The 13,020-nt window shown below is 42.3% G+C and overlaps 1 protein-coding gene across 7 annotated transcripts in view; it reads left to right on the plus strand.

Annotated features, from left to right (window-relative positions):
* Positions 1 to 13,020, plus strand: part of UIMC1 (ubiquitin interaction motif containing 1) — a 137,403-nt gene that overhangs the window by 87,040 nt on the left and 37,343 nt on the right. For 4 of the 7 annotated variants that reach the window (XM_075856623.1, XM_075856625.1, XM_075856628.1 and 1 more), the window contains exons 10-12: positions 39 to 99; positions 4,294 to 4,417; positions 5,743 to 5,806. In XM_075856623.1, coding sequence (XP_075712738.1) covers positions 39 to 99; positions 4,294 to 4,417; positions 5,743 to 5,806 — 249 coding nt within the window. Of the gene's footprint in view, positions 1 to 38; positions 108 to 2,461; positions 2,628 to 4,293; positions 4,418 to 5,742; positions 5,807 to 13,020 lie in introns of those variants that run through there. The other 3 variants (XR_012882367.1, XR_012882368.1, XM_075856624.1) reach the window with 3 other exon arrangements.

Here is a 13,020-nt window from a genome sequence, read left to right on the forward strand (position 1 = left end):
TCAATTATGTAATGTCAATGTATATTACTCTGGTTTAGTTTTGAGACCAAGAAATAAACCGATGAGGAGAAGCCACAATCGTTCTGCAGTCTCTGGCAAGTAAGTAGGTATGCTCATTTCTGGCACCTTTACGTACAGTGAAGGAAATAAGTATTTGATCCCTTGCTGATTTTGTAAGTTTGCCCACTGTCAAAGACATGAACAGTCTAGAATTTTTAGGCTAGGTTAATTTTACCAGTGAGAGATAGATTATATAAAAAAAAAAAACAGAAAATCACATAGTCAAAATGATATATATTTATTTGAATTGTGCACAGAGAAATAAGTATTTAATCCCCTACCAACCATTAAGAGTTCAGCCTCCTCCAGACCAGTTACACGCTCCAAATCAACTTGGTGCCTGCATTAAAGACAGCTGTCTTAAATGGTCACCTGTATAAAAGACTCCTGTCCACAGACTCAATTAATCAGTCTGACTCTAACCTCTACAACATGGGCAAGACCAAAGAGCTTTCTAAGGATGTCAGGGACAAGATCATAGACCTGCACAAGGCTGGAATGGGCTACAAAACCATAAGTAAGACGCTGGGTGAGAAGGAGACAACTGTTGGTGCAATAGTATGCAAATGGAAGACATACAAAATGACTGTCAATCGACATCGATCTGGGGCTCCATGCAAAATCTCACCTCGTGGGGTATCCTTGATCCTGAGGAAGGTGAGAGCTCAGCTGAAAACTACACGGGGGGAACTTGTTAATGATCTCAAGGCAGCTGGGACCACAGTCACCAAGAAAACCATTGGTAACACATTACGCCGTAATGGATTAAAGTCCTGCAGTGCCCGCAAGGTCCCCCTGCTCAAGAAGGCACATGTACAGGCCCGTCTGAAGTTTGCAAATGAACATCTGGATGATTCTGAGAGTGATTGGGAGAAGGTGCTGTGGACAGATGAGACTAAAATTTAGCTCTTTGGAATTAACTAAACTCGCCGTGTTTGGAGGAAGAGAAATGCTGCCTATGACCCAAAGAACACCGTCCCCACTGTCAAGCATGGAGGTGGAAACATTATGTTTTGGGGGTGTTTCTCTGTTAAGGGCACAGGACTACTTCACCGCATCAATGGGAGAATGGATGGAGCCATGTACCGTCAAATCCTGAGTGACAACCTCCTTCCCTCCACCAGGACATTAAAAATGGCTCGTGGCTGGGTCTTCCAGCACGACAATGACCCGAAACATACAGCCAAGGCAACAAGGGAGTGGCTCAAAAAGAAGCACATTAAGGTCATGGAGTCTCCTAGCCAGTCTCCAGACCTTAATCCCATCGAAAACTTATGGAGGGAGCTGAAGATCCGAGTTGCCAAGCGACAGACTCGAAATCTTAATGATTTACAGATGATCTGCAAAGAGGAGTGGGCCAAAATTCCATCTAACATGTGTGCAAACCTCATCATCAACTACAAAAAATGGGCATTGGCGGTGTTGCAGCAGGATATTCCCTTAGATCCTCTTCATTACCTCCTAAATGTTCCCCCTAGGTATTTGGGGAAATCACCAGCTCGACTCTTTCGACACTTTCTCACAGCCGCTAAGACGTTGATAGCGTGGAAATGGAGACAGACAACCCCTCCCTCCCACATCGACTTAGTAACTAGAATTAGGGACATACGTACAATGGAGCATATGACGGCCTCTATTGACAATGAACTGGACAGGTTCAAAGTGGTGTGGGACCCGTGGGACAAGTATTGGATACAGGGAACTCAAGATTAGGTGGTAGGTGGAGCTCCGACTATCCCCCCCCCCCTCACCCCCTTAAACCCCTGTGTTTTTTCCCAGATGTTTTGTCTGTCTATTGAAAGTTACTGTCTTACTATGTGAATCGCATGGCCCTTCATGCTGCTCTAAGTTATATGTATATTTTTGAAAAATTTTCAATGAAAACACAGTTGAAACCAACTACAAAAAATGTCTGACTGCTGTGCTTGCCAACAAGGGATTTGCCACCAAGTATTAAGACTTGTTTGCCAAAAGGATCAAATACTTATTTCTCTGTGCACAATGCAAATAAATATATATAATTTTGACTATGTGATTTTCTATATTTTTTTTTAGATAATCTATCTCTCACTGGTAAAATTAACCTAGCCTAAAAATTCTAGACTGGTCATGACTTTGACAGTGGGCAAACTTACAAAATCAGCAAGGGATCAAATACTTATTTCCTTCACTGTAAGTGAATAGTATGTTGTGTATAAAAAATAAAAAATAAAATATTATGAAAGTAATAAAGCAATATTGCTTTTGCATGATAAGGTGAACAGATCCAGGTGAAAAGACAAAAGTCGAGAAAACCCCTTCAATGAAAAGGCCAATATTTTATATGAAAAACAAAAACCACTTCTGGCAAAAGCCAAAGATTAGGAAAAACTAATGTGGAATGTTTATACTCCGCAAATAGGCCACCATGCTCTCTGTCTCTGGTTCCCCATGGCTAGCGTACAGTAGTCCCAGAAGCACTCATGTTGGAAAACATTGCGACATTGATTGCAAAAGGAAGGACCAGCTGAGGCAGCGGTGCGACCGTTCAGGCATATTTCTGAGGTCCAGAACATTTCTCCTCAACTGTAGGTATCATTACCCTGTATGGCTGACTTTATACTTGGGATAACGTCTGTTTTTAACATGCTTGAAGTAAGCATACCACTATCCAAGTAATGACAAGTATTTATGCAGGAAAAAATGTGGCTGTGAGATCAATAAGGCCCACATTGACCATACGATGGTAAATATCGTTCTTGCATTTGTCCCATTGGATCCTTGGACCAAACTTTGCTTCGTAAAGTTGCTGCAGTGTATAAAATATTTACTACAAGTCATTGAATTTTTATTCAAATGGTTGCAGGTATAAAGCCATTATTTTATTCACAATCCATGCATAGTATTCCTGCAGAAACTCCACTGTGCATTGATACACACAATACTTTACATTGTAAGTATTTGCCCATGTTGTCCTCACTCTGACACCCGACAGGTAAGTAAGTAGCACCGGTGTACTCCAAGTAAATGATTTTGAGAGTAGCACTTCTGACGCAGCAGCTGCCCCTACTGAAATGATGATCTATGATTGCTGTCTTTATAATATGAAACCATTTTATTCATGGATTATTGCGGTCATAACACTCTAGAAAAAAAACTAACTATTTCTATGCTTTACCATTATATTTTACTTCTGTTTTTTAAAATATTGGTTCTAAAAATTGTCTCCAACATAGATGATTATATTAGTGCTTATGATGATGTCTGAGACAGAGTGTTGCAAAGGGTAAAATCTACGGTGAAAACCCACAGCAAATCTGCAATATATTGGGCATGCTATGGATTTGAAAATCTGCAGAATTCCCTAAAACTCACATAGTTTTGTTTTTTCCACATGTGAATGATTTATTTAAACCCCATTAACGTACATTGTACAATACGTTGCCCATTGCTGTCCGTTGTTTTGATGGGAAAAATAGCCCTGCAATCAGCGCTATTTTTCCTGTCAAATTTGACAATTGGCAACGCAGATGTGAGCATAGCCTTAAGGCCTTCTCCAGAAACATCATTATTTCAAGCGTTTTTCATTGTACAAGCCTTTTTGGTGGCGTTTTTTTTTTTGCTTTGTAACATTTTAAACATGCGTTTCTCCCTGGCTTTTCTATGGAGAAGCCTATGTAAAAAATACCAGAAGAAATGGCATACCCAGAGCCAGCTGCATTTTGAAAAAAATAAAAGAAACACTGACCCCCAAAAACATCACAAAGCAAAATGCTGTGTTAAATGAAACATCTGGCTGCAGCGTTTTTTCTTTCTTGTTTTTTTTTTTAAAAAAACACGACTGAAACACAGCAAAACGTTCTGTGTGAATCCCACCCGAATTAAATGCTAATGTATGTACCACAGAATGGCACAAATATAAAATACAATTTCTCCCACAAAAACAAAGCCTCTTATATCTGCATCAAAAACATAAAAAAGTTATGACCGCAAGAATGTAAAGAGGCAAAACCAAAGAGACTGTTCATGTACTCAAGACCAAAAGTGGTTCTCAAAGGGTTGATTGAAGTGTTCATTGTCTGCCCTGGTTTCCCTTCATATATCACAATGACGCTATCACTATCATCTATTTCTTGTCTAGTTCCCCACAGAAAATAGAAACCGTCATAGATGGATATCAAACATAATATGGAACCATGTACCTCTTTGTGTGTCTTAATTATAAATTGTCCTATGTTTTTTTTAATTACACAGGTGTGAGAAATGTTACTTATGTAAATCGCTAGTACCGCTAAAGTTTTATCAGACACATGTGGACAACTGTTTGCAGACTGCAGTGGTAGAAACTGAGGGGAGCCAGAGACTTAGAAGCATCAAGGTAAATGTGTTAACCGGGGTTATCCCACCAAAACGGCTTACTACCTATCCACAGGATGGGTAATAAGTGTTTGATCGCTGGGCGTCCCAACACTGGGACCACTACCGATCAACAAAACGAGGGTCCGGAATCCCCTGAATGAACAGCGGCGGTCATTCCGTTAATTTCTTCACTTCATTCATAGAAGGAGATGAAAATATCACAAAAAAACTTCTTTTGGTTGCAGTTGTTATTTTTAAAGAAGGAAAGTGTTCTTTAGGAGGGATTCACACATGGGCAGCAGTGACTGGGTTGAGCATTACACCATAGAAAAAGAAAGAAACCACGTTGACCAAATTGTGGCACTACAAGTAAAAACACATCTTTGCACTTGTGTTTCACCCCCATTCAAAGTAGAGGATGGAAAGATGCCACAAAAATACTAGTGATAGAACATGCTCCCATTTTAAAGTAAAGGCTCTTTTACGCAGGCCAATTATCGGGCAAACGATTGTTCATGGAACGCACGTTGGCGATAATTACCCTGTGTAAACAGGCAGCGATCAGCGGATGAACGAACAAACGCTCGTTAATCTGCTGATCGTATCATTTTAAAAATTTAAATATTATCGTTGTGCAGTGCGGGAGACGTGCTTCCGACATGATAATGTATGGGGACGAGCGATCGGACTAACGAGCGCTCGTCCCCATACTAGCTCCTTGTGAAAGGAGCAAACGAGCGCGGATCAACGAGCTGTCTTGTTGATCGGCGCTCGTTTACACGGGCCATGTAAAAGGACCTTAAAGGGGTTGTCCCACAAAACACATGTATCTCCCCGATCCAGTGGATAAGGGGATACATGTGTTTTGTGGGACAACCCCTTTACCTCAAGTGCAACTGGCCCTCTAAACAATGCAGTACCCTACTGCTCTATGTGAATGGAAAGATATTGCCTCTTCTGTGGAATAAAGTGGAAAAACAGGAAGCCGTTTTGTGTGAACCTGGCTTTATCGCGAGTAGATTCATTCTGTGGAGAATAACTGTTTTAAATAATAAGCAACCATTTTGTGAACAGGCACTCCTCACATTTTATTTCATCATACAGTAGATCAAACTTTGCATATGTTTTATGAAAATTAAACCTTACAAAGTGCACAGGAAATATAAGATGTTAAATATATCATCTACAACCCATTGGATGGTGACCATAAACTATGGGTTCCTCTATCACATATTGTGATTTATTTTTTTTCCTTAGTAATATTGTTCTGTAGCGTTTAATCTTCACACACATTAAAAACTACTAGCTAGATTCTGACAGCTGTCTATCCTTCATTTTTGCCAGGAACATTCAGGGCACAATGGCAGGCTCCTAAACATGCTGGAGCAGTCGGAGTCCTCCCTCGCAGGTATGATTTTTGTGATTGGTATTTAGGAATGTCTTGTGTCTTTCAACTCTGTTAAGCTACAACCTACAGCCTCGTTCTTTTATATGACCATTGAACTGTATTGTGGCTTCTGATGTATATTCTTTATAACAATAGGTAGTAAGTCAAGCCGGCCATAGAAATCAGATTTCTCTATTGCAATCATGCTCATTTCAAGGGGATCTGCAGACAATATAGTGCATATGAGACATCTCTCGTTGATACAAACAAGGATTCAACCTTTTGGATTTCATCCTTTTTGTTTTCATCTAGGTCTCTCTCCCTTTATTGCAATAACAGGCACATTTGGCATGGATCAGGGGCGTAACTAGGAAAGACTGGGCCCCATAGCAAACTCTTGACCAGGGTTCCCCCCCCTCGGGTGCCACAATCAGTCCCACTTATAAATAGTGCCCCCTGTAGATTGTGCCATACAGCCCCTTGTAGACAGTGCTATATAGCCCCGCCTATAGACAGTGCTATATAGCCCCGCCTATAGACAGTCACACCCCATTTGTAGATAGCACCACCACCTCCCCCTTGTAGATGGTGCCATACAGGCCCCCTGTACATATCGCCATAAAGCCCCCACTGTATATAACGCTATACAGCTCCCACTGTATATAGTGCCACACAGCCCCCCTTAGTAGGTAGTGCAGCACAGCCCCCCTTAGTAGATAGTGCCACACACAGACCTCTGTAGATTGCGCCACAGCCCTCCCCCTTGTAAATAGTGCCATACAGTTCCCCCATGTGTATAGTGCCACACCGCTCCCTCTTGTGTATAGTGCCACAGCACCCCTTTGTGTATAGTGCCACACAGCCCCCCCCCCCTTGTGTATAGTGCCACAAGGCAATGGCGCCTCCGAGAAAGTTGTATCAGCCAGGGAGATGTCACTCAAAGATGGAACGGTGGGTTTGGAGGCAGGACTATGTGACTCTTCAGGATAGCGGTACCGCCCCATGACCCTTTAATGAGTAATTAGCATATAGCGTGCACCGTTTTAAAAGTGAATTTTAAAGATTTTGCTGCATCTGAAAAAAACATACAAGGGAATGTTTGGAAATATTGTCAGGTCATGTATTACCGCATGGTGGCGGTTCAAGGGGTTAAAACTACCAGACAGGTTCCCATGAAATATACAATGAATTGAGAACAATTCCATCTGCTCTGCAATTTTATTATAAATATATCCTATATAATTACAGATCCAGAACCAAGCTCTGACATGTATACAGTACCACAAGCAAGCTCAGTACATAAATACAACACTAGAACCAAGCTCAGTACATATATACATCACTAGAACCAAGCTCAGTACATATATACAGCACTAGAACCAAGCCCAAACATATATACAGCACCAGAACCAACCTCAGGACATAAATACGGCACTAGAACCAAGCTCGGTACATATATACAATACCAGAACCAAGCTCAGTACATAAATACATCCCCAGAACCAAGCTCAGTACATATATACATACCCAGAACCAAGCCCATCACATATATACAGCACCAATACCAATCTCATACGTATATACAGCACCAGAACAAGCTCAGTACTTCCATACAGCATCAGAACCAAGATCAGTACATATATACAACACCAGAACCAAGATCATTACTTACATACAGCATCAGAACCAAGCTCAGTACATATATACAACACCAGAACAAATACAGCTGAATTTAGTGCAACCCCTGCCGTACAGGTTTGTACGGCGTAAAACTACAGCTCCCAGCATGGCCCGAACATTGGTGAGGATATGCTGGGAGATGCTGTTTCACAAAAAAAAAAATCATACCACCATCATCTCGCTGCAGATCATACAGTGACTACATTACTGTTTAGAGGCAGATAAACATTTATATTAAGTGACTAACCGGTGACGTCTCAGATTCTAGTTATTTTCTTCTCCCTCTGGTCCAGACATCTACGGATTTCTCCCGGCCACGACCCATTTCTGCAGTTTTCCGCTCAGATGTCTTCACTTCTCACTTTTCAAACATTTCTGCACCTATAAACTAAGTTAATATTCTCAACACCTCTAAATATAATAAAGCACCATACAATGCACTTCTAACTATAATAGCGCCATACACAGTGTCCCTGATTATAATAGTACCACACACACACACACACACACACACACACACACACACACACACACACACACACACACACACACACCGTGCCCCCTGTAGATAGTGCCCTCATAGCCCCCTGTAGATAGTGATCCCCCATAGCCTCTGTAGATTGTGCCCTACATAGAAGCCCCTGTAGATAGTGTCCCACATACAACCCTCTGTAGATAGTGCCCACATATGGACTCCAGAGCTGCAAGGCAATAGTGCTAACCACTGAGCCACCGTGCTGCCCTACATATAGCTTCCCCTATAGATAGTGCTCCACGTATAGCCCACCTCTGTAGATAGTGTCTCACATATAGCTCCCCGTGTGTATAGTGTTCCACATATAGCCCACGCCTGTAGACAGTGCCCTACATATAGCCCCCCCTGTAGCTAGTGCCCCACAGGTAACCCACCCCTGTATGTAGTGCCTCACATATAGCCCACCTCTATAGAAAATGCCTTAAAAATAGCTCCCCTATAGATAGTGTTCTACAAGTAGCCCACCCCTGTATAGTGTCTCACATATAGCTCCCCCTGTATATAGTGCCCCACATACAGACCCCCCCTGTAGATAGTGGCCCACATATGGACCCTCCCTGCTCGAACAGGTGAGATCGATATCGGTATCGATCTCACCCGTTTAACCCCTCAGATGCGGCGCTCAATAGCAAGTGCCGCATCCGAGTGGTTTTGGAGAGAGGGAGTTAGCTCCCTCTCATCCCACTGACACCCGGCGATAAGATCACAGAGTATCTGTGTCTCCGATGGCAGCCGGGGGCCTAATAAAGGCCCCCAGGTCTGCCTGTAATGTATGCCTGCTAGGCTATGCCAGAGGCATGGCCTAGCGGATGCCTGTATATTTTAAACCGGCAGTAATACACTGCAATACAAAAGTATTGCAGCGTATTCTAAAAGCGATCGGATGATCGCATTTTAAAGTCCCCTAGTAGGACTAGTAAAAAAAAGTTTAATAATGTTAATAAAAAAAATTAAAAACCCGCTTTTTCCCCTTACAAAATGCTTTACTATTAAAAAAAAACAAAACACATATTTGGCATCGCCGTGTCCGTAACGACCCCGACTATAAAGCTATTACATTATTTAACGTGCACGGTAAACGCCGTAAAAAATAAAATTTAAAAAAAACATGGAAAAATTGCTGTTTTCTGTGAATCCTGACTTGAAAAAAATGTGATAAAAAGTGATCAAAAAGTCGCATCTACTAGTAAATGGTACCAATAAAAACTACAAGTCGTCCCGCAAAAAATAAAGCCCTCATACAACCGCATCGGCGGAACAATAAAAAAAGTTATGGCTGTTCAAATATGGAGACACAAAAACAAATAATTTTGAAAAAAAGGTTTTTACTGTGTAAAAGTAGTAAAACATACAAAATCGATACAAATTTGGTATCGTTGCAATCGGAACAACCCGCTGAATAAAGTTATTGTGTTATTTATACCACACGGTAAACGGCGTAGATTTAGGACGCAAAAAAAGAGTGGCGAAATTTCAAGTTTATCAATAAATAATATGTACCCTAAAATGGTGCTATTAAAAAATACAACTTGTCCCGCAAAAAAACAGGACCTTACACAGCGATGTCAACGCAAAAATAAAAAGGTTATAGCTTTTCGAATGTGACGATGGAAAAACTATAAAAATTGCTTGGTCATTAGGGCCCAGAATGCAAGCAGGGGGAAAGGGGTTAAACATAAATGTAAATATGTCTATTTATACTTTCATGTATTACTCCACCTTAGAGCCAATTAGGTCTGGGTGATCAAATTAATTCTCCCCCAAGGGCTCTCACAATTCTATTTAACAGATTCGTTGAATCAATTCTTTAGTGGCGCTGTCGCGCTATGCTGCAAGCGGAAGCTCCGCCCCGTCGCTACGTCACTGCCTGGTCTGTCCCGTTCTGGAACTGCTGTTCTGTACTGAACAAAATGATACAGTAGGGAAGCCGAGACTCCTAGTATATAGCCACACCACCCCGCTGCAGATAGCACCCCCCCTATAGATCGCAACCCTCCTCCCTTGTAGATCTCACCCCCCCCCCTTCTTTGTTGATCGCGCCGCTGTAGCTGCCACTAGGAGCTGAATCCCCGGCCAAAGCGTCGGCAATTTTTGCCGGGGATTCACCTCCTAGTGGCAGCTACAGCAGCGCGATCAACAAGAAGGGGTGCTGCGATCTTCGAGGGAGGGGGTGCTGCGGTCTACAAGGGAGGGGGTGCTACGATCTACAAGGGAGGGGGTGCTGCGATCTACAAGGAAGGGGGGGTGCTGCGATCTACAGGGAAGGGGGGTGCTGCGATCTACAGGGAAGGGGGGTGCTGCGATCTACAAGGAAGGGGGTGCGATCTACAAGGAAGGGGGTGCTGCTATCTACAATCAAGGGGGTGCTGCTATCTACAAGGGAGGGGGTGCTGCGATCTAGGGGGGTGGGGTGCCATCTGCTAGGGGGTGTGGCACTATGTTGGTGGGGTTGCACTGCATGTGGGCACAGTCATTACATGTGGGCACTGCATGTGGGCACTGTGGCACTGCATGTGGGCACTGGCACAATATTGGGGCAGCACTATGTGGGCACTTATTACATGTGGGCACTGTATGTGGGAACTGGCACTATATGTGGGAACTGTGGCACTATGTGGGCAGTGTGGCACTATGTGGGCACTATCTACATGTTCACTATGTCACTATATGTGGGCACTGTGGCACTATCTACAGGGACATTGCGGCACTATCTACCTTTGCACTGGTGTTTTCAGGGGATTGGGACAAAAAACGCTGACAAATGAAATTCATAATTTAGTTGTTTTTATTGACGGCCATCAAAAACAGACAGACGGACTGGAAATGGATGAGAATTTTGGGACACTGATGCAAAATGGACATGAAAAATGACAATTGATGAGTTTTTAATGGCCATCTTTTTTCACTGTCGTGTGGCTGTAGCCTAAATGACTGATGCTAGGAGTCCCATTCACATGTACCATGTTCGGACTGGGAAATCCGGCGGGGTCACGGCCGTGTGAATCGGGCCTTAATGTCATTTATTTAAAACACCATGGTGGGGCCGGTACTGCACAGGGTCCTGCTCACACTTGAGACACTGTGATGTAATCTCACCCCAGAGTGCCCGCTCGGCGCTCTCTGCCTGGTTCTGCTGCAATTTAGACTGCTCTCATCTGCAATGCCGGAGACAGGCTGAGGGCGTGACAGGCAGAGGTTGGATGTTAGTGCATGCACTCCATAATTGATTATAGATTCTGTTAGCCTGTTCCCTGCCAGGAAATACAGAAGTTATAATGAATTAGATAGACATTTTTCCAATTGTATTTATGTTTAAAAAAAAAGTATTTGCAGAGGTTAAAAGTTGTGAAGTTACGTACAATAGTTATAGCAATATATGTTAAAAAAAAGTTCTGTTTATTTAACAGTAATAACAAGAGATAATTTAATAAATTGTCTCTTGGTATTACGGTTAAATAAACAGAAAAAAAAATAAGAAAATAGAGATTCAAATCGAAAATCGCCCAAAGTGTTGAAAAAAAAATCGACATTTTTTTTTTGGGGCAATATCGCCCAGCCCTAGAGTCTATGCTATGTTAAAAACTAAATAATGCCTTCATATTTCTTACCCCATTACTCTAATCGTTCCCTTTATAAACCGGAGAGAAAAAAACCTGTAAACCTTTCCTTGCTCTGCACTTTTGTCTATTTTAAAGACGACCATAGACATTAAAGATTATTCTTAACGATCTGTTGCTGTTACAACTGTTCTGATGATGTTACAATCGTTAATGATCATTATTGTTCTTTGGTAATAAAACTATTGATTCTGACTGATTCTCCATTGGGCAGAACACTCAGGCCTCATTCAGATATGGTAGATTTTCACTGCGGCTTCCCCACCGAAAATCCACAGCAAAGCACAGCACAATAGAAGTATATGGGGTTTTACAAAAACCCATTCACATGTGGTGGAAAAAATTCTGTGCAGATTTTAGGGTATACTGTGGATTTTCAAATCCGCAGCATGCCTTATATTTTTCAGATTTTGGACATTTGAAACAAGAGCCAGGGAGCTTTGTAGCAAAGAAACTGTGTATTTTCCTGCTTAAGTGTTCTCTGTAAAAAGCTGTTTAACCCCTTCCCGCCGGATCACGTTAATGTACGTCATAATCTGCGGTGCATTCCCGCATTATCACGTACAGTAACGTCCAGACGATAAACTGTCACCATGTCACTTGACATGGTGACAGCAGGCAGATCACGGCGGCGAGTAGCAACAAACACTTGCTGCTCGCCGGCACAGGACCAATCAAAGTGGTCCCGTGACGTCGATGGCTGTGATTGGTCATTCAAAAATGAATGACCAATCACAGCATATGTAAACAAAAGACAGAGAATTCTCCTCATCGCCGACTCCGACAAGCTCATTTCTGTCAAAGAGCTTGTGAGAGTCGTCGTGTGAAGCCGTCAGACAGAAAAAGTTAAAATACAGTGAATAAAGATCTCTTCTAGATCTCCCCAGATCCTCCCAGATCTCCTCAGATCTCTCCTGTCCCAGTAGTTCTAAAATAATCCCCAAATCGCCCACCCATTATCCCAGTGAAAATACTGCGCCATATTACGTTAGGCGATAGCCTAAATACCCCCAGATCGTCCCCTCACTGCCCAGCGAGAGAACATTGATCCGTGTCAGCGTCCAGTCTGATACACACAGATCGCCACCATTCACTGTTGCCGTGCCACATACAGTCACAGTTTTACGCAGTGACCCAGTCCGTTCCATCCCGCTCCTACATTTTTGAGAGCGCCAGTTTGTTTCCAGTTAATAAAAAAAAAAAAAATACAAAAAAATTATATAAAAAAAAAATAATCTAAAAACATTTTTTTTCTTAGTGACAGTTACATTTTAGGGTTACAATAAAATTAGAGCTGTTACATTGTAGTGTCCATTACTACAATATGGCACATCAATTTTATAGCCCAGAGGAGGCGTACGCTATGCTGTGCTCAGATACAGACTCTGCTAGCGAAGATGAAA

The sequence above is a fragment of the Rhinoderma darwinii genome, chromosome 3, assembly GCF_050947455.1.
Source record: "Rhinoderma darwinii isolate aRhiDar2 chromosome 3, aRhiDar2.hap1, whole genome shotgun sequence".
Lineage (NCBI taxonomy): Eukaryota > Metazoa > Chordata > Amphibia > Anura > Rhinodermatidae > Rhinoderma > Rhinoderma darwinii.